This window comes from Pararge aegeria, chromosome 8 (assembly GCF_905163445.1).
Source record: "Pararge aegeria chromosome 8, ilParAegt1.1, whole genome shotgun sequence".
Taxonomy (NCBI): Eukaryota; Metazoa; Arthropoda; class Insecta; order Lepidoptera; family Nymphalidae; genus Pararge; species Pararge aegeria.
The window spans coordinates 8,797,215-8,824,701 of record NC_053187.1 but is presented as its reverse complement, the minus strand read 5'-3'; the positions used below and the strand labels follow the sequence as shown (position 1 = coordinate 8,824,701).

At 34.1% G+C, this 27,487-nt stretch overlaps 1 protein-coding gene across 1 annotated transcript; it reads left to right on the top strand.

The window, feature by feature from the left end:
* Positions 1 to 736: 736 nt before the first annotated feature.
* On the top strand, positions 737 to 25,939 carry LOC120625917. Its single transcript, XM_039893186.1, has 13 exons — positions 737 to 857; positions 5,523 to 5,584; positions 5,888 to 6,058; positions 6,468 to 7,462; positions 8,039 to 8,207; positions 16,647 to 17,892; positions 18,231 to 18,364; positions 18,676 to 18,826; positions 21,247 to 21,376; positions 24,364 to 24,530; positions 24,931 to 25,050; positions 25,127 to 25,197; positions 25,267 to 25,939. The coding sequence occupies exons 1-13, from the start codon at positions 774 to 776 to the stop codon at positions 25,937 to 25,939; spliced, it is 4,173 nt and encodes a 1,390-aa protein (XP_039749120.1). The 5' UTR covers positions 737 to 773.
* The last annotated feature ends 1,548 nt before the right edge of the window (positions 25,940 to 27,487 follow it).

Sequence of the window (27,487 nt, the reverse complement as noted above, 5' to 3'; positions counted from 1 at the left end):
CTAATTTGGTGGGAAGTAATGATACATTGGGCTAAAATCGATATATTAACCCCGTATTTCTTATCGATTTTTACGCAGCATCTACTCCACGTTTTTGTCGTTACAATCGTAAAAAGCCACCACCGCCGCATTACACCACCTATTTGTTTTTGCTCATGTTGTCCTAATCCAAAGGTTGCCTGGCAGAGATAGCTTCTAAGCGATAAGGCCACCTTTTATTCTACTCCAATCTTTGTGTTTCTCTCTATTCATCCTTTATTTTCTTTATTGTGTAGTGGTAAATAAATTAAAATAAATAAATAGCTACAGCCACAGCCTTACCAGAGGCAATTTGGAGTTTCAATTGAATTTAGTTATATGTAATAATTATAATATATCCCCTTTTATCATGAAAAAACACTTAACAATTATTCATTGTAAAATGTACATCTCCTAAGGATGCTCCGGTTTCGGAGCGTAGAGGGTACATTGCCGAAGATCTGTTTGGTGTGGAGTATAAGGATTGAAGAAATTAAAAATAACACCATACAGATTCTCCTGCTTTTCGCGGAGTATAGCCAATTAGGCTTAATTTTCTTGATGTATCATGGATTTCCGCAAAGTAACGGTTGCTTCTATCCAATATCCGATATCCTCTTTGCCAATAACTTTGTATATTTATCAAGATTTTTTTTAGGTTCAGTGCGCGGGTGCTGGAGCAGACCTGCGCGGCGTTGGAGAATCGCCGTGTGGCGGCTCTGCTGGTCTGCGGTGGCGGGTCTGCCGCAGCCGCCATGGTTTCGACCGCCTCCCGCGCCGGCGTCCCCGTGCTTCGCGCATCGCCCTCCCATCTGCATCTGTCTTACACCATTGCTAACGTAAGATCATAATCATCAACATGTACCCTTATTGGTTCTTTTCTGCACTCCACCAAATACCACGGTCTTGTGTCACTTGGGTCCAGCGGCTCCCTGCGATCCGTTCACCTCGGGGTTTACCAACGCTGCATATACCGATTCGTAGTAGTCTTTTCGGCACCTTCAGATTTTAACGTCTATCGGTAATTTACTTATAAAAAATTTGAAACGAGAGGCGTTTTTTCTTATTATAATGGCAGTCCGTTTCCAACAACTGTAGGTGTTAAGGTGTTAAACCTCATATTTCTTTTATAATACCCGCAACAACGCATTAAAGACCTAAACAGAGCAATGCTGCTTTACGACATAAATAATAAATACAGATAATAAAATGGTAGCAGGTACTTCCCCGGATGAACTTTGTCACAACGGAATCTGGCTTTTTTAAAATCGAGCAAAAAAACATTTCAACTCTGTGCCTATTATCTTACTGGAAAGCAGGCGGACAAACAGACAGACGGTCAGCGTATAGTGTGCCGTTGGCACCTTTCGGGTACGGAACTTTAACAATTAAACATGCATTGCCTACACAATTAATATGTCCAAAAGCGCCATCTTCGTGGGACGAAAAGTCAGTGTTGACTCGATCTGATACGTGGGAAAGTTCGAGACAGATATTCAAATTTTTCAATTTGGATGTGTTTCTCTTTTTACATATTTACATCAGACTCATATATTTATGTTACATCTACTAGCCCGCGACTTAACTCGCGGAAATGTAGATTTTTGTCAATTAATTCAGGTTGTCCTTTTCTCATATTTTTCCTGCATCCCTCGGGCACAGTTTAGGTACTTGTTTGGACTCTAAAAACAAGTATGTTAAATTTTTAACTTTGCTAAACAGCTGAACGCGTAAGTTGAGGCATGAAAGCGTAACAAAGGAACAAAATATCACACATTCGCATTTTTAACATCCTAACAAGTAAGGATTAGGATTAAAACTACTCCACCCAAAATCTGTTTGACCTGTTGTAAACTATTTATCTAATTTTAACCGCATCCTGATCAGTTAAAGTACGTAAATGTACGTTTTTAACATTCTTGCATTAATTCTCCAGATCGACTTAGATCTTACGAACAATGTTCAATCGAGGGTTACTAAGTAAAAATATCATCTAAATAAGTAAGTATTTTTATAAAGTAAGCATTTTATAAAATATAATATACATGCATGTTAAGTCCAGTCTCTTGATAAATATTGCTTACGTAGGCTAGCGAGACGAGGTCGGAGACCCTTCAGACATCTAGATGATCTTATTAAGTCTAAGAAAATGAGCGCTTTGTCAGGGCCTTATAGTATTAAAAATCAACCACAAGAATTCAATATGGGTATACTCGCTGTTGCAGATTTAAAGAGTAAAAAACCAGTCTCTTTTGTGTAAAATATATTTATCATTATCGACCCATCGCCGGCCCAGAATGAGAAGGGTTGAGGCTATAGTCCACTTACTGCCACTGGTCCTGCATTGCGTATTGGTAGACTTCGGTAACAATAAAGAGGTTTTCTTCAAGATTTTTTTCGAATATTTTATTCCCTAGAACGCCCATAACTCCAAAAAGTTGGAGGTGCATCGGTGATCGAACTCGACCCCTTCCAGAGGCTGAAGCCTTACCAACTAAGCTATCACGGCTTAAAATTCATTTTAGCTACATAAATAAAGCGAAAGTTTATTGATTTGTTTGTCTTTCATCCACGCTGCAACGCGGAGCATCGATTTGACGTTAATGGTTTGAGTTATCAACCTACCGACAAAGGTGAATCGCGGTACCAGGTCGCGTGGAAACCGATTAGTATAACTAAAGATGTTAAATATACTTCGTAATTGTATTCGTGAACGTGGATCTTAAGTCTGGGCCCCGAACTATAATGGACGTCGCCATTCTTAATTCTCCCTTTCGTCGGAGGTAACTTCGACTTATTTTTCTATCTTGAAAATTTGGTGCACACGACCCGTGCATCCAATGTTTTGTATTTACTTTTACACCCACTGCGTTATGAAAGAAATTGTATGATAATTTGTGGACCGGTCTTAGATACTGTGCATTTTTGCGCAGTTCTAAATGCATTATTCCCGAGGGATCCTTTAATTCTGTTGCTGTGTGTGTTATGTGTGTAAACTTAAACGCCTAACATGCTAGCAAAATGTGATGTTAGAAATAATAATTTGGCCTAGGTAATCTACACGTAATATTCTTATTACAACAGTCTAAAATGCAATGCAACTTTTGAATATGGAATAATTCTATCAAATCGTTGTTTGGTTGGCTTTACCACTGACACGAAACTTGAAACAATTTGGCATAGAAAAACTGGTTTTCATTCATGGTTTCCGTGCTTCTGTTTATAATAAATAGTTGATATGCTTTTATTAATAAGTCAGTAAACTTCAAACTGTTTCGATTTCAATCAAAAACTAGCATATAGTTAATAAAAGTTAAAAGCATAGCATTCATAATCTCTTTTTCCAACATCTACCGAAAACGTTTTTATTTCGACAAATGTGAATTATGATTCATCTGGTAAAATGTTCGACGGTTTTAACTTTGAACACAAATATTTTGTGAAAATCTTTTGGCGAACTCTCTTGTGCAGTGGTAATAAAAGTGAGATTTCCCGGGTTCTAGCCCCAATCACAAATTATAATTGCTAAGCTTTATTTGGTTTCGTCTAGTGGGCTTTAGCCATGACTATCACTGTACTGACAAAGACGTGCTGCTAAGCTTCGCAGCATTCTAAAATCGTTAGAAAGTGTTATGCCGCTTAGAAACCGATTAGTGTGGGTTTAATATAATTACAACAAACATGTGATACCTCTACCATCTTGGACTGAATGCTCACTTACCACAGTGATATGCAGTAGTTGTAGTGAAGGAAAACATCTTGATAAATATGGATTTTAATAACTCTTTCTAACGATTTTAGATTTATTGACATTTATCTATACGGGGGTGTAAGTGGGAGGCTATTACCAGTCAGCCTCCCAAATTGCAACCTCACCTGCCGGTGGTGCACCCTGCCGAATAACCGACGAGGCTCTGGCAATTACTGACAAGTGACGGTATAACCTCTTCGAATTGGCTAGGCTATCCGAATGGCACAGACCTGTGTCGGGCAGCAGCGACGCCGGTGCGATCAGTGTAGGCCTTCGATGACCAACCCGCGTGCACAGTATGGTCATTATCGGCCATAACTTTAATGGGAACGAAAAATTAACCACAGCCCATATAACCGTGGAATTTGGAACAAAATACCTATGTTCAGCAGTTCACGTCTATCGGTTAAAAAGATGATGATCTAAACAGATATGTAGGTAATATTTGCTCGTTTTAACACTACCTATTGGAAAAAGTATTATGCCTGCTTCAACTCGGCAGAATCTACCTTCCCATTTCACCAATCGTCACAAACTGACAGATTACACGTAACTATCAAATATTTCGTGATTCGCCTTTAGACTATAATCCATCTTCACCCTATAACTCTTTTATTGTATCTCGGTAAAAATATAAAATAACTTTGTCGTCGTGTGCTCGTAATTTATCACGCCTTTCTTCGTTCTGACATCAGAATTTCACTGATTTCGAACACGTTTGTAAGCACTTTGCCTTGTAATAAATAACCACTGTACTGTACTAAACTGTACTGTTTTTCTAATAGTTGCCCTATTCCAGCGTAGTATATAAAACAAAATCAATCATTAAATCATTCCTGTGGTAATTCTTATACATTTGTAATAATATGAAAATGAAAATATTTGCACAAAAGCTCTCTATTACAAAAGTAATAGTCTAAAATAAGATGACTAACATTCTGATACGCGGACAGGCGGACATACAAGTGGCTAGAAAATAGTTATAACGGAGGTATAAGGGTACCATGTTAATAGAAATGCTTCTATATGATGATTTAGGTAAATGGAAATTAGTATTCGGAACCAAAACTTTTACCGTAGCACAACGTAATGAATCACTCTGGAAAACAAATGTACCACAATTTAATAAACAAATCACATAAAACCAAGAAAAGGAAATAAGGAAGGAAGTTTATTAATTGAATACAAATCTATATCAATCTATTTCTTCTTAGATTTCAATCTATCTATTTCTTTAAATACGAATTTTTATAAGTTTTCTTCTTTTATTGTAATTTTTAAGGACTTCTATTTTCCTATTTTATATCATGCTCCAAAAATATATCAGCCCTATCGTACGTATATATTAAGTATATAATTTCTACTCCAATTTAATAAAAACTCCTTCTAGTTAATATCATACGATTTAAATCAATAGTACGTATGATTTAAATGAATCCTAGCACCAAATTTTATTTACAGCTAAGAAAATAAAACGAACTTGAAATAACGAGTCATACTGTAAATCTGAATGCAACAAGCATTCAGATTTTATTTTTAAAAAATTACGATAACAAATAGATACTTATGAAACTTGTTCAGATTTTTCTCAAGTTTATTAAAACTGTCTACGTTCATAATATTTTTATTCGCCAAAGGTTGAACCGTGTCACAGCGAAATTATGATCATTTATAATCCACTTTAGCAACGATTACAACGCGACGTGAACTAATAATGGAGCCCCTGTAATAAAAACTTTTCATATTTCCGCAGGAATTGCTGCCTCTGGAGATACGATTGGAGATAACCGCTAGGGAAACATTACACGCACTCAGGTTTGTAAAAATAATATTTTTTTTATATAATAATATGTTTGTTTAAAATAAGTGAAGCACATTGATCGTACTTACATAAGACATCAAAATAATAGTATAATCTTATAGACGTAGTTGGTTTCCCTCATAAGTTTAGATGCTACAAATCTGCCAGATGCGACGAAACTGATATTCTGCAACGGCTCAATTTTGTTTAACAAAATTTTTAATTCACTTGTACAATGTTTATCTTATTTAGCAGTAATTATTTTGTTACTCAATGATTCTCATAAAACGAAACCTATATGCTGACGTTTCATTCAGCAGAGCCACTCTCCTGCACACACATTGGCATACATTCACTTTGCTTGCCGAGGAAGATATATATACAACGCTATCTCTAAGGAAGGATCTGTCTACAATTCTTACCACTCAACCGCTTAATCCAAAATGGCTTTCGCTTCCACCGAAATATACTCGGCGCGCTCTTTTCAGGTAAGACACTTAATCTCCCAGTGTTTATTTCTGTCTTGTTCAACATTTACGACTCTCTACTTATATTCGACCAAAATATTAAACGAGATGCCTGTCAAATTAAATTTTGCTTAAGTTTTGAGTTATTCAATCAAGCTATTTCAACCGAAGCTTTATTTTTAGTCCTGTAATTATTCTATACTTATTTTGAGAAAAGATTTTACAAATAGAAGGCACTTTACGCGAATGACGTATTCTTGTATAAGGTAAATCTGTCAACTAAACGAAATATAATTTTTAGCTATGATTCCGTCAGTTAGAGTTTAGTTTAAAGATTTTAGCAAGCATCTATACTTCTAGCAAGATTAGATCGTGAAACGTGTGACGGCTGCAAAGACCCTTCGTTATTATTCTTAATTTTGTTTTTCAGACGTCTTGCTGAAGTGTCGAGACTAACCCGAGGTGTTATTGTCTTGGTATGTGACATACATTACGCTAAACATGTGATGGATGAAGCAAAACGCCTTAACATGCTGGAAGGACATTTTTTCTGGCTATGGATTGACGCTTCTAGCGAGTTTGATGTCTTCCATAATATTGGCAACAGAACACGTTTTACTGAAGTGAACGATCACGACCTTAATAGTTTTAGGGATAAGGATAATGCAGTTAACTATGATATTGATGACTTCGAACGCAAAAAACGAGATGATGCAGACAATAATTCGATAGAGAAGGAACAAAAAGTTAATGATACAACAAGAAAGCTAATTAGGATTTCCAATAAAAATATAACTCAAGAAAATCGCACCTCTGTAAAAAATAGTACGAAACATTCGATCTTACTTAATAAGGATAGTATTATAAATAAATTTGAAACGCACATAAATAACAAATTATTATATATAAATTTTAGTCGTTCGTTTAGTAGTAGTCAAAATATTAGTGAAAAAAATGTAAGAAATTATAATGTAAATAACAAAGGCGTTGAAACTTCTAAAATCGAAAACAATTCAATTGAGAAGGAGAATAAATCTTCTCTTTATAGAATTAATAATAGACGTACTAGTTCTAGCAAACTAAAAAATGAATCTTTTAATAAATATGTTAATAGCATAAGTGAACCTGATTTGTATGAAAGCAAAGATATGTTGATGGAAGAAAGAATTGTAAGTAGTATTGATAACGAGGAACTAAGAGATAACTTATTATTTTCAAGTGATATTAGTGATTTCATAATGAATCCCACGGTGCATACTCCTACAATGAATAAAGTTAGAGATAAAATTACTGAAGATCGATTAGATCGGCTAATGATGAATCAAGATGATGAACCGATTAGTGATGTAAAAAGCAACTTATCAACAATTTTTAATTCGCTGCCTATTGGACTATTGGCATTATATCCACAACCTATGAAAATTGGTAAGTATTTACGTTGAGGCTTCACTTTACCTCAGTAGACTGATAACATGCCATCTGACCAGACGCCAAACGAATTGTATTAAGTTTCCTCAGGCACCTGTATGATTACATTTGAGTTAACACGTATCAAGTAGTGTCAAGCTTGCGTGCTATAGATAATATGCTGACGCGTCGTGCGTAAGTTGTATACCAAGATACTTGTTAAATGGGAAGATGATATGGGCAGGGCCGTGGTGTATGTACAGTAGTATATAAATTGGTGAGGAAACTAAACATAAAGTTGGTATATCACAAAGAAAATGACCACCCATTATTAAATAGCAAAATAGTTTAATTTTGCGAAAAATTACTGCTATGATAGTGATCTTAAGTTATTCTATATTTCTTGTTGGAAAAGGACTTTTATTATTTTTATATTGCAACAAAATGCTTTCTAAATGCCTACCCTGCTCGTCATCTTATCCGCCTCTAATATTTTATTGATACAATACCTTTATTCTTACAATAGCATTGGTATTGCCATTTAAGATCCATGTACTGGTGTGACAGTATCTTTATCAATATCAATATTATCAGATGATACGTTTGCCCGCGCCGCAGTTCGGATGATGGTGGGGGCTCTGCGTCGAGTGTTGAGGGCGTGCGACGCGTGGTCAGCACAGGCACAATTTTTTAGCGACGCGGCAGCATCATGTTGGGATGAGCCTAGTGATGCTGCATCAGATTTTTCAATGGAATTTGTAAGGTATTGATAATTTTTTTATTTGTTTTTAATGTAGTCAACTCTGACCTCTATCCACCACTAGACAGTCTAATGGCATTTGGTTTTTGTCACCAGTTGAAGATCCTCCGCCAATTTTGGAAATATTAAAGTGACGTTTCGATTCCCGACCCCAGGTATAAAAATAGAATAACAGCCAATATATTATTAGAGCCACAGATACACGTTTGTCACAAGTGGCGTTTAAAATGGGAATGAAATTTGTACTGACAGCCAGTCCAGTGTAGTAATAATATTATAGCTCAGTGATTTAAATTTAAGCTAGAAACTCCACGTACTTCTTAAGTACCTTTAAGGCATGAGTCAATTAGAATTTGTTGGCAAGCTTACACCAACCCAGATATGATTGCTTTACATATGCATTAATATTATTGTCGGCAATTGCAAAGCTGTCTAATTAATTTTACCAAGAAAAGCCAGTAAGTGACTTTCAAAAACTTACTGTGGAAGGAATATGTTCTAATATATTATGCATTAAGTTATTTAATAGTAGGTACTGTAGAAAATTGTCATCATAATTGTGTAGTAATTAATCGGAAATAAGATAGCAGAAAAAATACAAAAAAACCTTAAGTTGTAAAAAAATATGAATTTCAATCTTTGAAACTTCTTTATGATAACAAGACAGCTAACGACCTTATGATATAATTCATGGTCTTTTCGTGAAAATCTAATGTCGGATACCGCCATGACTGATTACGTTCTCTGTGATGGATCTTTTTTGTGTCAACGCTTTTTATTATAATGGTTATTTTTTATGTAACACGATTTTTATGTAACACATTATGCCTACTTAGAACGAACAATTTTTTCAAACTATCTATTTCAATAGAATTTGCAAAAGAACTAACTTCGTATTATTATTATATTCTATAATTGGTTTAATAGCTTACTGTTCACTGAGTGATATTTGCTTTGGTTTGTTGAGAAATTCATTTCTTGATGTCCTTAGATCTCCACAATAAAATTCGTTCAACCTGGCTAAGTTTGTTATGGGCTCTTCTTAGACCAGGGCGCGTTTAGAACCCTCCTATCACCATCACCTAACATTAGTGTTAACATGTTAAATGTATGAAAGCTTCATAAGTACCTGTGATAAGGTCTACATAAATAAAACATTTTTGAATTCATTTTGAATTTATTCATTCATAATATTTTTCATATATATCATATTGTTGAGAAAAACTAATTAAAAAAAGTTCAGTTCGCACAACCGCTTGAACTTCACATCTTTATTAGATAAACACTGTGCCTATGACTAAAATATAAGTAGAAACAGTTTGGTTTAATTATTCTTTATTTTGTTTGCTTATACGCACAAGCGTATTTAGTTATATCTCAGGTGTGAATTTAGAAATGTGCTCAATATAAACCAGTCTTTACGAATAAGTTCATTAGACCCAGCGCTCTAAGCGTTAGTTTACAGATTATGCATACTTAGAACGAACAATTTTTTCTAACTATCTATTTCAATAGAATTTGCAAAAGAACATTTCATAAAAATAATTCCAGAAAACTAAAACCTTCTATAGGTTCTATAGGTTAGATAGGCGTTAGTACTTGAGTAGCACGTAAGAGTAGTTAGAGTTAAGTAGGTATGGATCGGGGCGTTCCTAACCCATTAGCTGTGAGGGGCGCCGGGCGGTAAAATAGGGATCAAACGAATTGCCTTTGATTAATTTTGATGTATTGTATTTGACGTGAGACGTTTTCTCTTATCCAAGATAGTAACAAGAGAATAGAAGCCCTTTATTTACAAATATCCACGGTATTTCAGTATTAAAACGACGACATTCAGTTAATGTGCTTACTTATAATATAACTTATATTATGTATACGATAGTAAATAAATGATATTACTAAGTAAAAAAATAAATCAGGCGCACTTCAGTAGGTAGCAATTTCGATCACCAAATATTCTTTCCCTGTCGAATAAATGTCATATTTTGACAGTAAGAGTGGTATAGGGTATTGTTAAATCCATTACTTGGCAGGTTTATCAGCCGTAATATTTAAACAAGCGGCAAGCGGGAGAGAAAACCGAAAATAAGATACTTAATAGTTCTGTCTATTCTGCTGTTTCAAAACTGTATTTCATGTTGTATTTATTTACTCATAACTGTGGGGTAAACTTAACAACGGTCGAAAGTATTAAACAGGCTGACGTTATAAGACTATATTTATGTAAAGTAGCATCATATAAACTAGGGCACTACACACAGGCACGGATCTCCTCCCACAAAGACGAGGTCGTAGTCCACAACGCTGGCCCAGTGAGGATTATTGGACTTTAGAAGCCTTTAAGAACATTACGGAGAACTCTCAGAAAATCTGTAGGAACAGAAATACTGAAATAGCTCGGAGTAGATAGCATACCACGTATAGGAAACCGCAGCTTGGTAGAACCCTAGGTCGACAGATGACATTAAAACAATCTCTGGGATTAGCTGGTTAAAAACCGGACAGGACCGTGAAGAGAGAATTCTTATATAAAACGCAGACCATACACAAAAGAGTCCTGTATCAGTTTTTTTTTTAAACTAAATATAACAGTTTTTTTGTACAAAATAATACAAATTCATAAAGTGTATGTACTAATTCTATGTACAAAATCGACAGGTTTCATAATTATATATTAGTGGAAGTCTATGAAAGTAGCTCTTTATTATTTCGTCAGAAAAAAATCATTGATATTAAACAAAAATGTTACACATATTTTTCACATAATATCGTTAAAAAAACATTTCATGTCAGATCTGGGTTTTATTCCATGGATCAGAAAAGTCTGTGTAAGCAGTCTCCTCTGAAAATTCTTGAGAAAAACCTGTTATGTTCAGTTGATGGAAAGTAATTTTTTAAACCTTTGATAAAATATCAAACTATGATCGACTAATACGTTTAAATAAAATATGTGAATATATAAGTTCACATGTTTTAATTTTACAACATATTAAGAACAATAATAACGTAAATGTTTCCGGAGAGGTAGATATGTTATAGGTCTGTTAAAACATAACACAAACTATTTTCAAAGGCCTACACAGCGCAACATGCATATATCAAACTGAACTTTTGTTCCTATTCAAATAGGCTTTCACAAGCTCTTTTGATTCTGGTTCGTCATAGATCTGTCGTTTGTTGATAAATTTACTATTCTGTAGCCAAGCTATTTTTGTTTGTATAAGTGACCAATTTAACTCTGTATCATCAAAACATTGTGTTGAATTGATCTTCAGTTCACTCGCAATCGCAATAGTTTATGACACTCAGTCTAATTACCACATTTAAGTTTTTAAATAGTAAAAAAGTATTATGTTTGGAAGCATCTGCGGTCATGTATCACAAGATAGAAAAATGAGTATTAAAATGTTGTATACAAATTGTTGATTTTGGAAAAGAGCAACTGCTGAGATTTTTGTTCGCTTCTCGGTAGAATCTGATTTCCGAACCGGTGGTTGAGTCACTACAAATTTAGCTTGACTTAAAGTTTCAGAAATGCTTATAGAGCAAGCAAAAAAAAACAAAATTAATTTATTTCGAGTAGGCTACTTGAAATAAATTAATATGTTTTTTTTTCAATTATCACAGGCAGCAGGATGATCTGTGCTAGTTCTACCATCTTCAGCGATTCAACCGTAGGGATTAGCGGCATACACTCCTAATAATAGTAAAACATGCACAGCATATTAAGAAAGTTGCATTTAAAGAAAGACGATGAACTAAGAAATAGAATGGTAACAAGCGTGGAGCATCATCATAAAAGCAAATTGACTAGCGAGTCCGACAACGGCTCGAGATTACTTTTACGTCCCTCTATCTAAAAGGCGAAGGGTGGTCGGTTTATATCGGAGTCAGTATTAAGCCGCTTTCAAATGGCTTGCGATTTAATATAACTTGTATTCTTTGTTATTTGATTCATTTCGCTTCAATACTCTATCCTGAAGGTTCACTTATTATTTTATTTCACTTTAATATAAGTCGTCGTTTTCTTACCACACTTTTCTCCTTGATTTATTATATAGTTCTTCATTTATAGTTTACACAGAATAAACAACGATTGTTTTCGTAAAGCAATCGTAATATTTATGTGAGGTTAGCTATAAACTTTTTCTTATCCTTATTCATTAAAACGTTTAATTTAAATGAAAACTTAAAATAAATCACACACATCATCGTACACACATCGTGCGTATGATACTAATTTGAAGATCTTGAATTTGCTAAGGTTTTGTAAGGGATGTGCATAATATGTTGGTGCAACTAAAGCTTGATAGTATGCAACCTCAACAAACAAGTTGCTAAGCAATATTTAAATTTCTACCTACATAGAATTCAGATAGTCGGGCGAGGAGCGCATCCATAGGACTTAATGTAATCCCACAAGTCGTATGAACTAAGCTTTACGCTATAAAATTGTCGTTTGTGGACATAGCATTTTCACTCTTGTGGACACTTTTGAAGAAAACGATGTAAATAAAAGAATAAATCGCCAAACACGATATTTTTATTCGTAAATATAATTTTGTATTCTCCATTAAATATTACAATGTATAAATTTTGATTCATCGTCATATCAACCCATTGCTGGCCCACAACAGGGAACGGGACACATTTTTCCCACAATGAGAAGGCCGTAGACCACCACGCACGCACGCAACAGTATGGAGAACTCTCAGGCATGCAGATTTCTCTCGGTGTTTTCCTTCTCCGTTGAAGCAAGTGTTATTTTAATTGCTTAGAACGCACATAACTAAGAAAAGTTTGAGCTGGGAATTGAACTAGGCCCCCCGAACGTGAAGTCGAATTCGTACTCACTGGGCTCTCATCGTTTCACGAAATTGAAATGAAATATGATTAATTCATTGCTATTAGCCAGCCCACTGGCATTGGAGGAGCATAGAGGCTTCAAATTCTAAATTCCTATGAAAGACATATATATTAATAGGCTGATTTAGAGAAATAGATTAAATTGTATTACAATTAAATTTTATTATAATGTTAGTTACTATACCTATACCTACTTATTTAAAAAATATTGTTCGACCCGCAGAAATTGGTTGAATAAACAAGTTACAATAAAAACATAATATCCAACTTGTAGATTTCATGTTTTGTCCGACCTCAGTACATTATGAGACTTGTTTCTCCGTCCCACATAAAATAAAATATGCAAAAGGGTTGCTGGTCCCGGGGAGAACTTTAACTATGTTACATATTTACCAAGCATAGTGCCATACAATAGTAACTATGCGGCTGCCTGAAAGTGAAATATAATTGTTGAATATGGAAGTCGAAGTATGAATATTAAATACAGTTTCAAATGTATTTAAATGTAGGAAATTCGCAATGATTTATTTTCAAACTGGCTGTAACTACGGATTGTATAGCGTCATGGTAAGGAAAGGTTGTGGTATACGCCATATTATTATGATTAATATGGCGTATACTGACCGTTCCTTAAAAAACTTAATATTTAACGCAAACGTGATTTTTCAAATTTACTGCGAGATATTAGCGTATTGTAATAAAGTAATATACTAGGAAACTCCTTAGCTTTAGATTAATTTAAATTTTTGTTCCTAGTTTTTTTTTACAGCTCAAGTGTTAACCTAACATTTACATTCTAACAAAAATCAAAGATGACATGGGGAAACGGGGCTGTTATAGTAGTCTGTATTCATTCAGAAGTCCAGCTGACTTCCGAATGAATACGCTTCGGATGGCGTAATATTTTAATTAGCTTTAACAAGAAATTTAAGTATTCAGCATAAGTTTAAACGTGAACGCTTTAGGTGTTACTCAAATGCCCTTGACAATCTTGCATCATTAGGTCCGGAACCCAAACAGTATAAACTAATACAAAAAAAATATTGCAAGAATATATAAGTACCTATTTTAATAGACAAATAGAAGCAGAAGAAGCTTTTGCGTTTTACATCCCGTAATTAATCTCTAGCAAAACGTAAAAGACTTACTTTGATTGATTGATCAAAATGGTCTATTCAATCATGAATTTTTTCGCTCGACCGATTGAACCAGGCACTTCGGGCCCGCAGTTATTGGGGCGTTATTTAATAAAATACGTGCCCTGAATGTTCCCATTATATATTATAAAGTTTGATCATCGGTAATGGGTGTCCGAAAATAGTAATACATTTGAGTGCGAAGTGTTTCATTCAAAAATTATGCGTGGAACAGGACTTTGTGGCGTATAATGATGATAATAGTGCATAATAAACATGAAATAATATAAAATAGTTGAATTTTAATTGTAATTTAATTTATTCTAGTTTTAATTTTAAATTTTAATTAATTATCGTTTACATTTTTTTATTTTTTAAACCTGAATGTCTTTTATATTTATTTTATGTTAATCTCTCAATTTCGTATATGGGTCCCCGATCTGAAATAAAATGTTTTTTTTTATTTACTTATGTGTCTCAGGCGACTAAAAGAATATAAAGTACGGGACGTCTTCTGCGCTACAACTATCATCTACTGCGATTACCAGCCCGTCTGCCCAACATTGTGGGAGATGCCTTAAGTTCATCAGTGTACTGTTTTAGGCTTTCGATGATTGATGAACGATATAATTATTAAATCCTTATAAAAGTTGATTGTTGCTAGTGGAAACGGACTTCTGTCTATGGATCCATGGTAATACCTATTATATTGTCTACTTGGTTTTATATTGTTTTCAAAACGAGAATTGTCTGCGTTGAACTGAAACTAGCTGACTTGCCGGTGCTTCTCAATGGTGAGTGTAATTTACAAAATCGCCTCTAACGTAAAAAAAAAATAGTGTAAACATGTTTATATTAAATGCATACAAAAAGTTAAGAGATTATATTATGGTGCCGAAAGCTAAGTTTTTTAAGTTCTTTGCATTAAACTAATATTTTAGTAGTTACAATTTGCATTGCCTCATAAGATAATGAACCTAACTATTTTAAATCAATTTAATGTTTACCTTAACAGAGCTATCTAGTGTTTAAATGTTCGCAATATTTCGAGCTAAATGCGTCGGAACTCGCGGATAAAAGGTTTTGTCGTTACACGAAATATCTTTCGACATTGAAACATTTTTGTTCGGTTCAGGGTTTAATGTCTTAGTGACATGAACTAATTGCGTCTTTCATCCAAACTGGCAGTTAAATTACTTTCGGCGGGAAGTTCTCTCGTTTGTTATAAACCTAGCCGGAATTTTGGCTTTGGTTGAAATAATCTGTGTAGACTAGACTTGGTTGCCTATTTTCTGGATAAAAATAATCAAAAGTATCGAATGTCCAAGCGTAATATCCTTCTTAAAACATTTTTTAATATTATATAGTCTTTTGGACTCTATTGACCTTGGTATTTCTGGTCGTTTTATCAGGCTGCGTCGTCTTAACTTCGTCGTTCTGGATACGGTTTTCTTTTATTGGGATTTCTGCACTTCACTGTCCACAGTCTGGAAATATAGAATTGTAATACCTACTTACTAAGAAACCGTTGCTACTATATTCATCTTATGACGGAAACTTCAACCAATTAGTAACATTGCATCCAACTGTGATTTTTTTATTTTTATTTATTACTATGCTTTTTTAACACAGATATTCTATTATTAAAATATATATCATTATTTATATTAGAAATAGCTTCTATTATTGGGTAACATCCAACTAGATCATGTTATCATAAATTCGATGGAACTACGGAAGCAAATTTTGGCCGACAGCCAGACTGTACATGCTGATTCAACAGAATGATGCCCCACCATTGACATGACTTGAAGCGGATACTTTCTTTTTTGTTCATCTCAAAATAAGGGCGGCCTATGTAGGTCAGGTCAATAGCAAAACCATTTGATGTGCTCTAGCTTCTCATTTATTGACGCCTACCATTTTAATTGCGGCTTTTGTGATATGTGACATGAAACGTGCAAATACTTCAAAGGCATTAATAAAGAAATCTTTGTAAGTGCAAATGCAGTAAGCGGCATTTGTGGAGTGCTACCAAATGAGTATCAACTACATTTTGTATGCATCGTTCATGCCTACGCCTGACTCAATAGGCAACGATCGTGTCAATTGTTACGTCATTAGTTGGTAGTAACGTATTTGCGGCTGAGTACATGGCACAATAATTAATACTGTTCGTATAGTTACTATTATTTCGTATTAAATCTCGAAGGAAGCACTTTTAAAATCCAGTTTCTTTCGCAGAAATAGCTAAACTACCACGACAAGTGACTGCGCGCCAACTCTGACTTTTATCTTAAATGTACTCCATTTAAAATAAAGTAAAATGACACGAATTAGCTCTAGAGAAAGAAAGTATCAAGAAATATTTATCTTTGATGTAAGATATGTTAAAATTTTATCACCAACTGGATGAATACAACTTTATATTTTATTTCAGAGAGATGCGAATGGCAACAGCCGCAGCGTTAGCTGGTAGTGCAGGACGATCTGAAAGATCTTTGACTGCAACCTTTTCTTTCTTGAATTTAGTATCAAACCCAGAAGGTAGAAATGTATGGAGAGAAGTTGGTCATGTTTTCGGGCGCAGTGTCAGTTTGCACACGATTGTATGGCCAGGAGGACGACTTGTTGCTCATGGACAGTCATCTGGTGCTCGTACAATTTTTCGTATAGTCACAGCTTTAGCTCCACCTTTAGTAATGGAAGGCGAACTTGATGAAGATGGTCAATGTTTAAGAGGCTTACCTTGCCATCGTCCACGAACGTCTGATCGTGATAATCTTACTCTCGCATTCAATGAATTAGAGAGAGACAATGTTCCAGATGTAGAAGATTATTTTTTTCCAACGCCTAAACCTACTACATTTTGGAAAATGGCCACTCATTGTTGTTATGGATTAGCTATGGATTTATTAGAAAATATTGCGCAGGAACTAGAATTTGATTTTCATTTATATATAGTAGAGGATGGCCTTTATGGAGCCAGAAAATTAGTTAAACCATATCGAAGGAATAGCGAAGAAAAAAATATTAATAAAGATTTTTGGACTAATCAAGAAAGTTACTTTTCACAGTATAACGGTTATGGAATATGGGAAGATAAAAATAAAGATAAACGCCAATATAAGTTGGACGAAGAACCACACGAAAATCTCGAAAAATGGGACGGTATTATTGGGGATTTAGTTTCTGGGGCTGCTCATATGTCATTTGCGGCACTCAGCGTATCGGCCGCACGAGCAGAAGTAATTGATTTTAGTCAACCTTATTTTTTTAGCGGAATATCGATATTGGCAGCCCCTAATCAGAGACCAGATATACCCTTACTAGCGTTTTTGCTACCGTTTTCACCAGAATTATGGATTGCAATATTCACCTCGCTCAACGTAACGGCTATTGCTGTAGCGATATATGAATGGCTATCTCCATTTGGCTTGAATCCATGGGGTCGTCAAAGATCGAAAAATTTTAGTATTTCCAGTGCACTTTGGGTAATGTGGGGCTTACTCTGTGGACATTTAGTGGCATTTAAAGCACCTAAAAGTTGGCCTAATAAGTTTCTTATAAATGTGTGGGGTGGATTTTCTGTGATATTCGTCGCTAGTTACACTGCTAATATTGCTGCCCTGATAGCTGGATTGTTTTTTCATAATGCTGTGGACAATTACCAAGGAAGAAGCAATGTAAGTATAAGTCGCGTCAATTTACAACCAAATTCTATGCCAATAAGATTGTTTGCATATTTTTTTGTTAAAACTCTAAGGGCCTGTTTCACCACCTTCTGATAAGTGTCGGATAGCTTTTCGAAAATGTTGTATTTGTCACCGTGATTAAACTTACGTTTAGGCTATCCGACACTTGTTAGAAGGTGGTGAAACAGGCCCTCTAATAAACATAACCATAAGGTTTTATTTATTTATCAATAATAAAGCCGTGAACATGAAGAAAAAATGTCAACTCTACAGGATGACAAGATTAATAGAAACTTTTTTTATTAGTAACACAGATTCATCAATTTCAGTGGCTGTCTTTACGAGTTGGGACAGCACGATCTTCTGTAGCCGAATACTACGTTCGAAGAAATAATCCACAGCTGGCGCAACAAATGCGTCGTTATGCCCTTCAAGACATTGAGGAAGGAATTCAACGACTTAGGTGTGGGCTGTTATCAACTTAATATTTCCGAAGTATTTGTTTGTGAATATTTCGAACCCAGATTTTAACTATACAACAAAGGCAGATAGATACAGCTGGCAAGAAACTCGATTAAGTTAAATGGTATCATTTATACCAGTACCAAATCAATTGACGATTGGTTGCCTGACAAATCTTGGTATAAAGGGTCTGGTGATGGCACAATAAATTCATTACAGTATCCATAACAAGTTTTTAATTACGTTATCTTACATTTTAAAACATTTTTTCAGATCGAATTTCTGCGAGTTTAATAATATCTTATATTATAGGAATGGAACTTTGGACCTATTGATTGCCGACACGACTGTTTTAGACTACTATCGCGCAACTGACCACGGTTGTAAACTTCAGCGGGTTGGGGACCACGCCCTTACTAAGGATACCTATGCTATTGGCATGGCTAAAGGATTTCCATTAAAGGTTGGTAATAAAAAAGCTTTCAACGAAATCACAATACCATCACAGTGGCGTACAGGCGCATAATAATTGGCAGTGACATGAGGCCCTCGCTCTCTACCCCGGTAATAAGAGTAGCATCTTAATCCTTATCTCTTCCTTAAAAAACTTAATCAATTTATATACTTTTTTACAATAAAACTGTACCCGTTCAAATTCTGTACATTGAAGATTTTATGAATTTATTTTTGAGCGCACTTAACAATCGTAACTGATGCCAAAACGGTATTTTTTTCATTCTTGTCTGTCTGCCTATATTTTTGCCGTACATCACGCTAAACTACTAAATAAATTTAGATTAACCTTGGCATGATTTGATTTTGATTTTGATTAGGATTACCTATTCCGCGTTGCGTAGTTTACTCGGGTAAAACGCAGGGCTGTGTACGAGATAAATTAGCTAAAAAAATTTAGTAACAAAATTTCAGTATGTATTCAAAGGTATTTTCATTCGAAAGTGGTATTTTTATTTTCTTGTTAGTTTGTTTGCGGGCTTTTATCTTTTACCCAAGCGATAAACCGATCATGATGATATTTGGCACAAATATAGATTGCATTCCAGAAATTAAAATGGAAAGGATCTAAGGTAATTGAAAATCTGAACATATATAATCATTAATTTAATTTATAGCAAGAACTATTCCACTGTTGGTTGATCAGATTGCGTCAGGTGCCTCATAAAATCAGCGTAGCCACTATGTGTGGAGGACATACGATAATTAATTTGATTTATCCCTCTAGCTAATGTGTTTAGATGCTACGTTTTGTAAATGTAACTATGTATCACTCAAGCACGTACTAATGGAAGTACTGAGTAACGGCTTCATATTAGCGAAGCCTACCTACATTTACATGAAGGAGGTCGCAGATAGGCCTCAGTGACAGCGAAACGACTTCGGATCTTAGCGCGTAAAGATTGATGGATGACGCAGAACTCCCTAATGGTGTGATCGATAGCCAAGTGTCGTGTGGCCTATATATCTCGGTTATATCGCTTTTTTTCTACATCATATTTTTATCTTGACTTTGTTAAATACACACGCGTTAACACAGCTCATCACGAGTGACAGACATATTAACTAACATGTTTCTACCCTAAACAAGATTAGGTACTCTAATTTAACTTTATGTAACAGTGCGTTCATTGAAATAAAAATTAAAAAAAAAACAAAATCAAACTTCACTCAAACATGACGTTTTGGCGTAAGTATAAGTCTTTGCTATGTTTTTTGACACTGGCGCTTCTTTCGAAAATACGTTTAGCGCAATTGAAACTATTCCTATTATTGCAACAGGTTTACACACCAAAGCACCTAAATGAAATTTTATAATGGCGTATCAGACAACTTATTTTAATTATTTAATTTAGGCATTTATCTACAAATTAAAGGAAATAAATGAAAAATAAAACACATTTACAGAATAAAAAATGCCATACCAAGATTTTCGAAATAAATATTAAATGATATCTCCAACTTTAAATAGAATCTGCTCGAAGGTTAAGTAAACTGACAGTACACATTTCTTATCAAGACGATGAAATCATTATACTTTATTTTTTTAACTGCCGCCGACTCTCTAGCCCTTGCGAGCGACATAAATCAACGGATAGTACTTTTATTTCGTTCTTAATGATAACTTGCTATGAAATACCGCTTGTACGGAGCTTTGTTAACAGTGAAGAATGGCATGGACGTGTTATGAATTCTGATCCTTTATTATGACATTAATAATGCATTACTATGAGTAATAATATTGTAGCAGTTTTACGTTATTGATTATTCAATTTACTACAGAATATACTTTGGTTTGTATGAAAAATAATTAATCGGAACGTTCATACAAGTGTCCTGTACTAATATTATAGCGAAATAAACGAAGATTTGTTACTTTGCTTGGAATTGATAAACTTTAAACCGTTTAAGTTTTTTTGGTTCAGCAGGTAGTAAGTAAGATTTTAGCCTAGAATAATTTATATTTGTAAAGCAAGTCAGAGGAATAAACTCTAACGATCTGGTTTATACGTAAGCGGTGACTAAATTTATTTAGTAAAACACAACCCAGGGAGAACTTACAGTTGCCCAATTCTCCTTACCAGGGCTATAAAAATATAGTTATAATATGAATAAAACGAAATAACAATAATAATAAATAGCTCAGATAATAACAAGAAAGAAAAAAACATTTATTAATTATATCATAAACTACTTTTATCTACTCTATCTTTATTCAACATATTGTTTTTAATAAAAACATCGTAAATTTGTATATTCAGTTTCATACGTTTATCATGCACTCTGATTTGTAACATATATTATCAAAATATACCTATATAGTATAATATAACACCCTAACTGTGTCAGTAAATAGTTCTACATTTCCAGGATAGCATATCAGCTGTGATAGCGAAGTACTCCTCAAACGGGTACATGGATATTCTCACGGAAAAGTGGTATGGGGCTTTGCCGTGCTTCAAGCTAAGCCCGGATTACGGAATTCAACCGAAACCTCTCGGTAAGAATACATTCTTGAAACTCTTAGTATACCTACTTACTCTTTGAATACAATTCGCACATTTGTAAGTCTCGTAAAGAACTTAATAAAAGATATTTTATACAAACAAGTAGGTACATTTATATTTACCTCAAAGCACAAGCTTTCTCGTTTTTTCTAATTTACATCCTTTTATGCCTCAGTAACGTATTTTATACATAATTATTTCCTCTTCATCTCGCCGTACTTTTACTGTACCTGTACACCTGTACTTTTTTGTAAGTGTAGCGAGATATCTAAACACAGTCCACTTAATAAGTAGACACTGTTCATAGACCTAGTGGACCTAAACTATCTAAAAAGTGTGCTCGACTTACTTTTTTCTGGTGTAGTAGTATAAAATGAGGCCTTAAAAAAAGTGCAATTAAGTTCAATTCCTAATCAAGGTTAAATTGCTGTAACGATCTTGCCCTGACTTCACTTGCTATCTAAAAATGAATAAAATAAAATAAAAGTGTTTGTTTTTCCTTCCAAAAAACGTAATTTATAGGTCTTTGGTTGTTGTTTTATAAGAGTTCTAAGAAGTTATGGATTTTTTTGTGTAAATACACTATTACATAAAATGCACTATTTTTATTTTCGTTGTTTATATCAACATATTCAGATGCTACGTTTCAGGCGTAAATTTCATTAGAATTTATCGCCACCCTCGCGTTAATCCAACCCCTCCGAGATGAAGGAAAGGGAGTATTACTAGCAGCCGACCTAAAAGATTAAACATGGAATTTATCGTTGAAAAAATGAGACGCCACGTACCTTAGTGTAAATCTACACTAGGGACTTTGTGTTTCAAAATTGTCTTGTCGGCTTTTAGTTTAAATTTACCACGATGTCATATTATACGAGACATTTTATTTGACATAAATATAGAAGTAACTTCTAAAATGCATCATGCTAACACCCATGCCCAGAAATCAGCTTCATTACTAGAAGATAAATTGGATTTTTCCGATAGGCATGCAACAAAATAATACGCCGGCAATTCTTCTTACGCCAAAAGTTTTAGTTGCTGGACTGTTTTATAAGTTTTTTTTTCTTTTAATTTTTAGAAGCATTAAACTATAAAGTCGTCTAACTGTAAAGTAACTTAAAATATGAATTAAACCTTTGTTTCTTGAATGAATTAGTTTATTTTTTCCTCGTAAACTGGAGAAAAGTCCTACAAGTTTCAGCCGTAATAACAGTTATTAACGGCTTCGTTTACTTGAAAAGCCTGTCAGGTCTCTCATCATTTTAGTCTGCCGCAACTGCTTTCTTTCAGGCCTTGGCAGATGTCTGACGCCAAATTCTCGGTACTTTTGACTTGACGTTTTGAATGAATCTTTCTTGTTTTCTATCAAACATGGGACACAAAAGTTATCTTTTAAAAAATATGCTGCTACTGTGGTCTCTCAACAACAATGTTCACCTCTTATTTTGCAAAAACTTTTTGAGGGACAAGAAAATTAAAAGTGTAAAAGGCCTGTCGGCTATTGTTACTTCATTACGGTTATGAACGCTGAACGCTGTTTGGAAAACAACTTTTATTACTTCACTGTTATTATCCATTTAAATTCCAGGTTTTTAAATACAGTCAATATAGGTAGGTTGAAACCAAAAATAAAAATTCTGCTTTCCTTTTTTGAAAAATTAAAAACTATTTGTTTTTTATTCCACTACAATTTACTCTGGACTTTATTTTACCCGTTAGTAGGTGCTGATGGTAGTGAACTTACCTATTATTAAATATGGCAGTTATACTAAACCCGTACCATTAAATGGTTTCCAAGCGACATCTTCGAAGTAACCGAGCATACGAAAGACAATTCACAAATTATAAATTCGCAGACTGCTCCTGCATGGAATCAAACCCGCAACTTCCCTAAGACCACAGCTCTCACCACTGTGTTTTTGAGCGGCAAAAGCATATTTTAAAAGGCCCGTAGTAATATAATACACGTTGTACTATTTGTTGTCTTTATTTTACGTAATTGTTGGATTCTCTCAGAATGAAAGCGATACACGGAAAAGAATTAACGTTCACAGTCGCGTAGTGTATTTGACAGGAATTGCTGGACCAACCATTTAACCCTCAATATGAAACTTCGTTCTGCTGTTAACTGGAGCCATATTGCGATGCCTGTATTGCGTAATTACAAATACCTAAAGTTTTTGTTTTCGCTACACGTTGGGGTTTATGAGTAAAGTTTTTAAAATTGGCTTCGTTTTAATAGTATTCAATAAAAGCATACAATATCTTTTATTGTATGCTTTTGACGGCCGATTGGCGCAGTGGGCAGCGACTCTGCTATCTGAGTCCAAGGCCGTGGGTTGGATTCCCACGACTGGAAAATGTTTGTGTGATGAACATCAATGTTTTTCAGTGTCTAGGTGTATCTTCTTTTATGTTTTTTAATAGACTACAGCCGATTCAATATCCGATATGTTGTTATTGTAGTGCAAATCGATCAGTTTGAAATCGTTTGGTCGTTTGACTTATCAGATAGGCATTCTCTGATATACTGGTACCTGGTAACCTGATCCGCAAGTCAGCTATAACATCATCTAAGCCAAGCGACAACGAACGAACGAACACAAACAGCTTCAAACTTGTTGAGTTTTATCAGCGTCGATGTTTTATTTCTTGAATGGCCAAAACATGATTTGTGAAAATATTACTAAAAATTAAGCTTTGCTTTACTTGGTATCATGTTTTTAATAACCCAGTATTATTTGTACTCATAAACAGCGTAATATGATCCCTGGAGTGAAAATAACTAAAAAGCCCTAATCTACATAATCGACAGCGTAGTAACTGGTGATCTACATCAACAACAATGATGATGTTGTATGAGTTTCTACTCAGATATGCTTTTGAATTAAATCAGATATTAACAAGAATTTCACTTCCCTTGCCTACCTGATATTATAGCCAAATTAAAAAAATAATCATTTACAATCGTTTTTAGGTGTAGCAGCAGTAGCTGGGGTTTTTATTCTTCTGGGAGTGGGGATGATCGTTGGATGTCTCATATTGATTTTGGAACACCTTTTTTACAAATACACTCTTCCCGTTCTGCGTCATCAGCCCAAAGGAACTATATGGAGAAGCAGAAATATTATGTTTTTTAGTCAGGTAATTAATTATACTATAAATGTATTCATAGTTATTAAACAAGCAATTCCTACACAGAAAGCAGAAAGAAGAAGAAATAATCTTGATTAGATTAAAATATTCAAATAAATACACGACTTAAAAATATAACTCACAATAATTATAATATATAATATATTATAATTATTGTGAGTTTTTTTAAACACATTATTTACTATTGATTTTATTCAAAAGGACATATCCCAGCGAGTCTTAAAATCTAATATCCATATGAAAATTCTCAAGCGAGTTGTGAGAACTGCGGCTATTAACATCAGCGACCCACTTATCTTCGAAGACTCGACGTAATCTCTGATTACTCGCATTTTTCTCCAACTTTATTATTTTTGTAGTATAATCACTTGAAATAATTTCGTTTCAGAAACTGTACAGATTTATTAATTGTGTGGAACTGGTGTCACCGCACCATGCAGCACGGGAACTTGTCAATACTATTCGGCAAGGTCATTTTACCTCATTATTTCAAAAGAGTGTCAAAAGGGTAAGATTTTTAAAAATATAACAACAGATTTTTTCATTATTTTGTCAGATTACGATAGGAAATACATTTGTTTCAGAAGGAACACGAGCAGCGTAGAAGAAGAAAAAGTAAAGCACAATTCTTTGAGATGATACAAGAAATCAGAAGGTAACATTATTTTTTATTAAACAAACATAAAATCATTGTCAGTTTTGGTTATTGATATTATTTTTATAGGGTTCAACAAGGTCGTGACCATTCTTTAGATTCGATAAAAGAAAACGTTGCGGTTGAGATATCTGAAGTGTCTGAAGAAGTCACCGAGTCTAAATTTCTATCACCATCTCCTGAAGTTTCTAGTCGGTCTCCACGCCAAAGTAGATCACCACGCCAACTTCGTTCACCTAGAAGTCGACGAAAAAGATGTAGTCTTGCTGGTCTAAATGTTCGTCGATTCAGTACTGATTCAGTGTTAGGATCTGATTCCGCGTCTATTTACGAGAAAACTAGCTTGAATATCGGCAGAAGATTAAGTCGGGACGTAAGTTTCTTAACAAATTCCCCTCCTGATATTAACACTAGACTCCGAACGCCATCACCAATGGTAAGGAGGCCAGAAGGTTCCTCGACCAGATCTTATCAAGACGTTTCAGTATCCTCGCAAAACTATTTATCCGTAGACCCGCCCAGCCATCGAGCAAGTGTAGAGATAATGGTTTCTCAAGAGTCTGACATTCCCCCTGCTCCACCCTATCCAAGAGTGTCTTCAACAGGAGAGAGATCAGAATTGTCTCAATTATCAGAAAATGAACTCATAAGATTATGGCGTAGTTCAGAACGAGAAGTTAGAGAAGCTCTATTAGCAGCGTTACAAGAGAGAAGAGCAAGTTTAAATCAAGATCCAGGATGAACGGAAACACTGGATTTTGTTCTGGAAAGGAAATCTTTAGTAGAAAAGTCACTTACTATTCCTCATAGCTATTGAGCGCGCGGGTAGGATGTATAGAAGTTTATTCAAGAAACAGTTCGTAAGGGTTGAGATGGTGCCTTTTAACATTGTTTGATGCGGATCTAGCAGACATTACTAAACTCCAGTGTTCATTTAAGTGTCTTGTTATTATTGTATTTTAGAGGCTTAGTATCATTGATTCATATATTATATAAAGATCGCGTCAAACAAATTAAGAGGTTCGTAGAAAATATTGAATAGAAAATTTTGAGATTTTTACGTCCATAAAGTCGATATAAGAAGCGATTATTAGGTATTAAATAAATTCTTTTATATTAAGTGTTGGTAACTATAATTATAGCTATGACCAGAAAATTTAAAGTGCTTTATTCTAATGCTAGTCTAGATGGCAATAGATCATTTTTTTTCTTGTAGTAGTTTCTATATTATAGTAGATAACTGATAAAATAAAATAAACATTGTATGTATCTCAAAATATTAGAAGAGTTTCAGAAAAACGATCTTTATAATTCATAGGGCTATTTTTGATTATTGGGATTGCAATGTTATGATATTTCTGAAATATAGTTTGTCGTTTTAATAAACAGAATTTAAAGAAAAGTAATTTATATGAGACTATCAGCCGATTATATAAGATTAGATAGACAAGATACTATCGGCGATAAGCATTACTACTATTATATGAATTAAATGAAATTTTGTCATTTATCCTAGAATCATGAAAATTTATTAAACATCTATGAATTAAATGAAATTTTTATCTCATTTTGTGATATAGCTTTGCTAAGATCTCTATATTTTAATGATCATATTTTTTCCCATTAATAAAGAAGGCGATATCCGAGAAAGACATGTTATCCTGTAACAATGATCGTTCTGCATTTTTTTTGTGCTTTAATCTTAATTTTTTTTATAATTGTTTGCTAGAAATTATATAGTTGTATAAGATAAAGGTACGATTGAAAAAATAATAATCAATGAAATAAGAAGATAAAATAGCAAACAATACTGCCGTAAAATCAGTAGATAGGTAAGTAAGTAAAACACGATTTTATCCTAGAGTTGCACCCTAGAATTTAGTTTAGAAATTTCCACTATTTATCTTTATCATTTTTAACTACCCTACATAATATTTTGGTCGACATATGCGTACTATTTAGATAATTTTAATAAATTGTACTCAATATTAAAATATTTGAGAATTTATGAGATCATACAGATCCTGTCTATTTCAGACAGCAGTCTACCAACCTCATCACAACTTAAACATAGACAGACGTTATATATTTTCTAAACTATTAGGTCACTGCCAATGTAGCCTGAAAAGGTAAAAAAAAATATTTTATTTCCTGATTGTACTTGACAAATTATTATTTATATTTTTGAATAACACAAAATTAAAAAACTTAATATTTTCTAAACAGCTTTACAATCTGCGTTATTCTTCCAAAACCTAGTCATTAATTTCTTAGATAAATATTTTGTATA

Excerpts from the sequence above, each read along its gene's own strand:
- LOC120625917 (XM_039893186.1), top strand. The coding sequence starts at position 774 with ATGGTTTCGACCGCCTCCCGCGCCGGCGTCCCCGTGCTTCGCGCATCG. Across the intron at positions 858-5,522 it reads TGTCTTACACCATTGCTAAC|GAATTGCTGCCTCTGGAGAT; the intron begins GTAAGATCATAA and ends ATATTTCCGCAG. Across the intron at positions 6,059-6,467 it reads ACTCGGCGCGCTCTTTTCAG|ACGTCTTGCTGAAGTGTCGA; the intron begins GTAAGACACTTA and ends TTTGTTTTTCAG.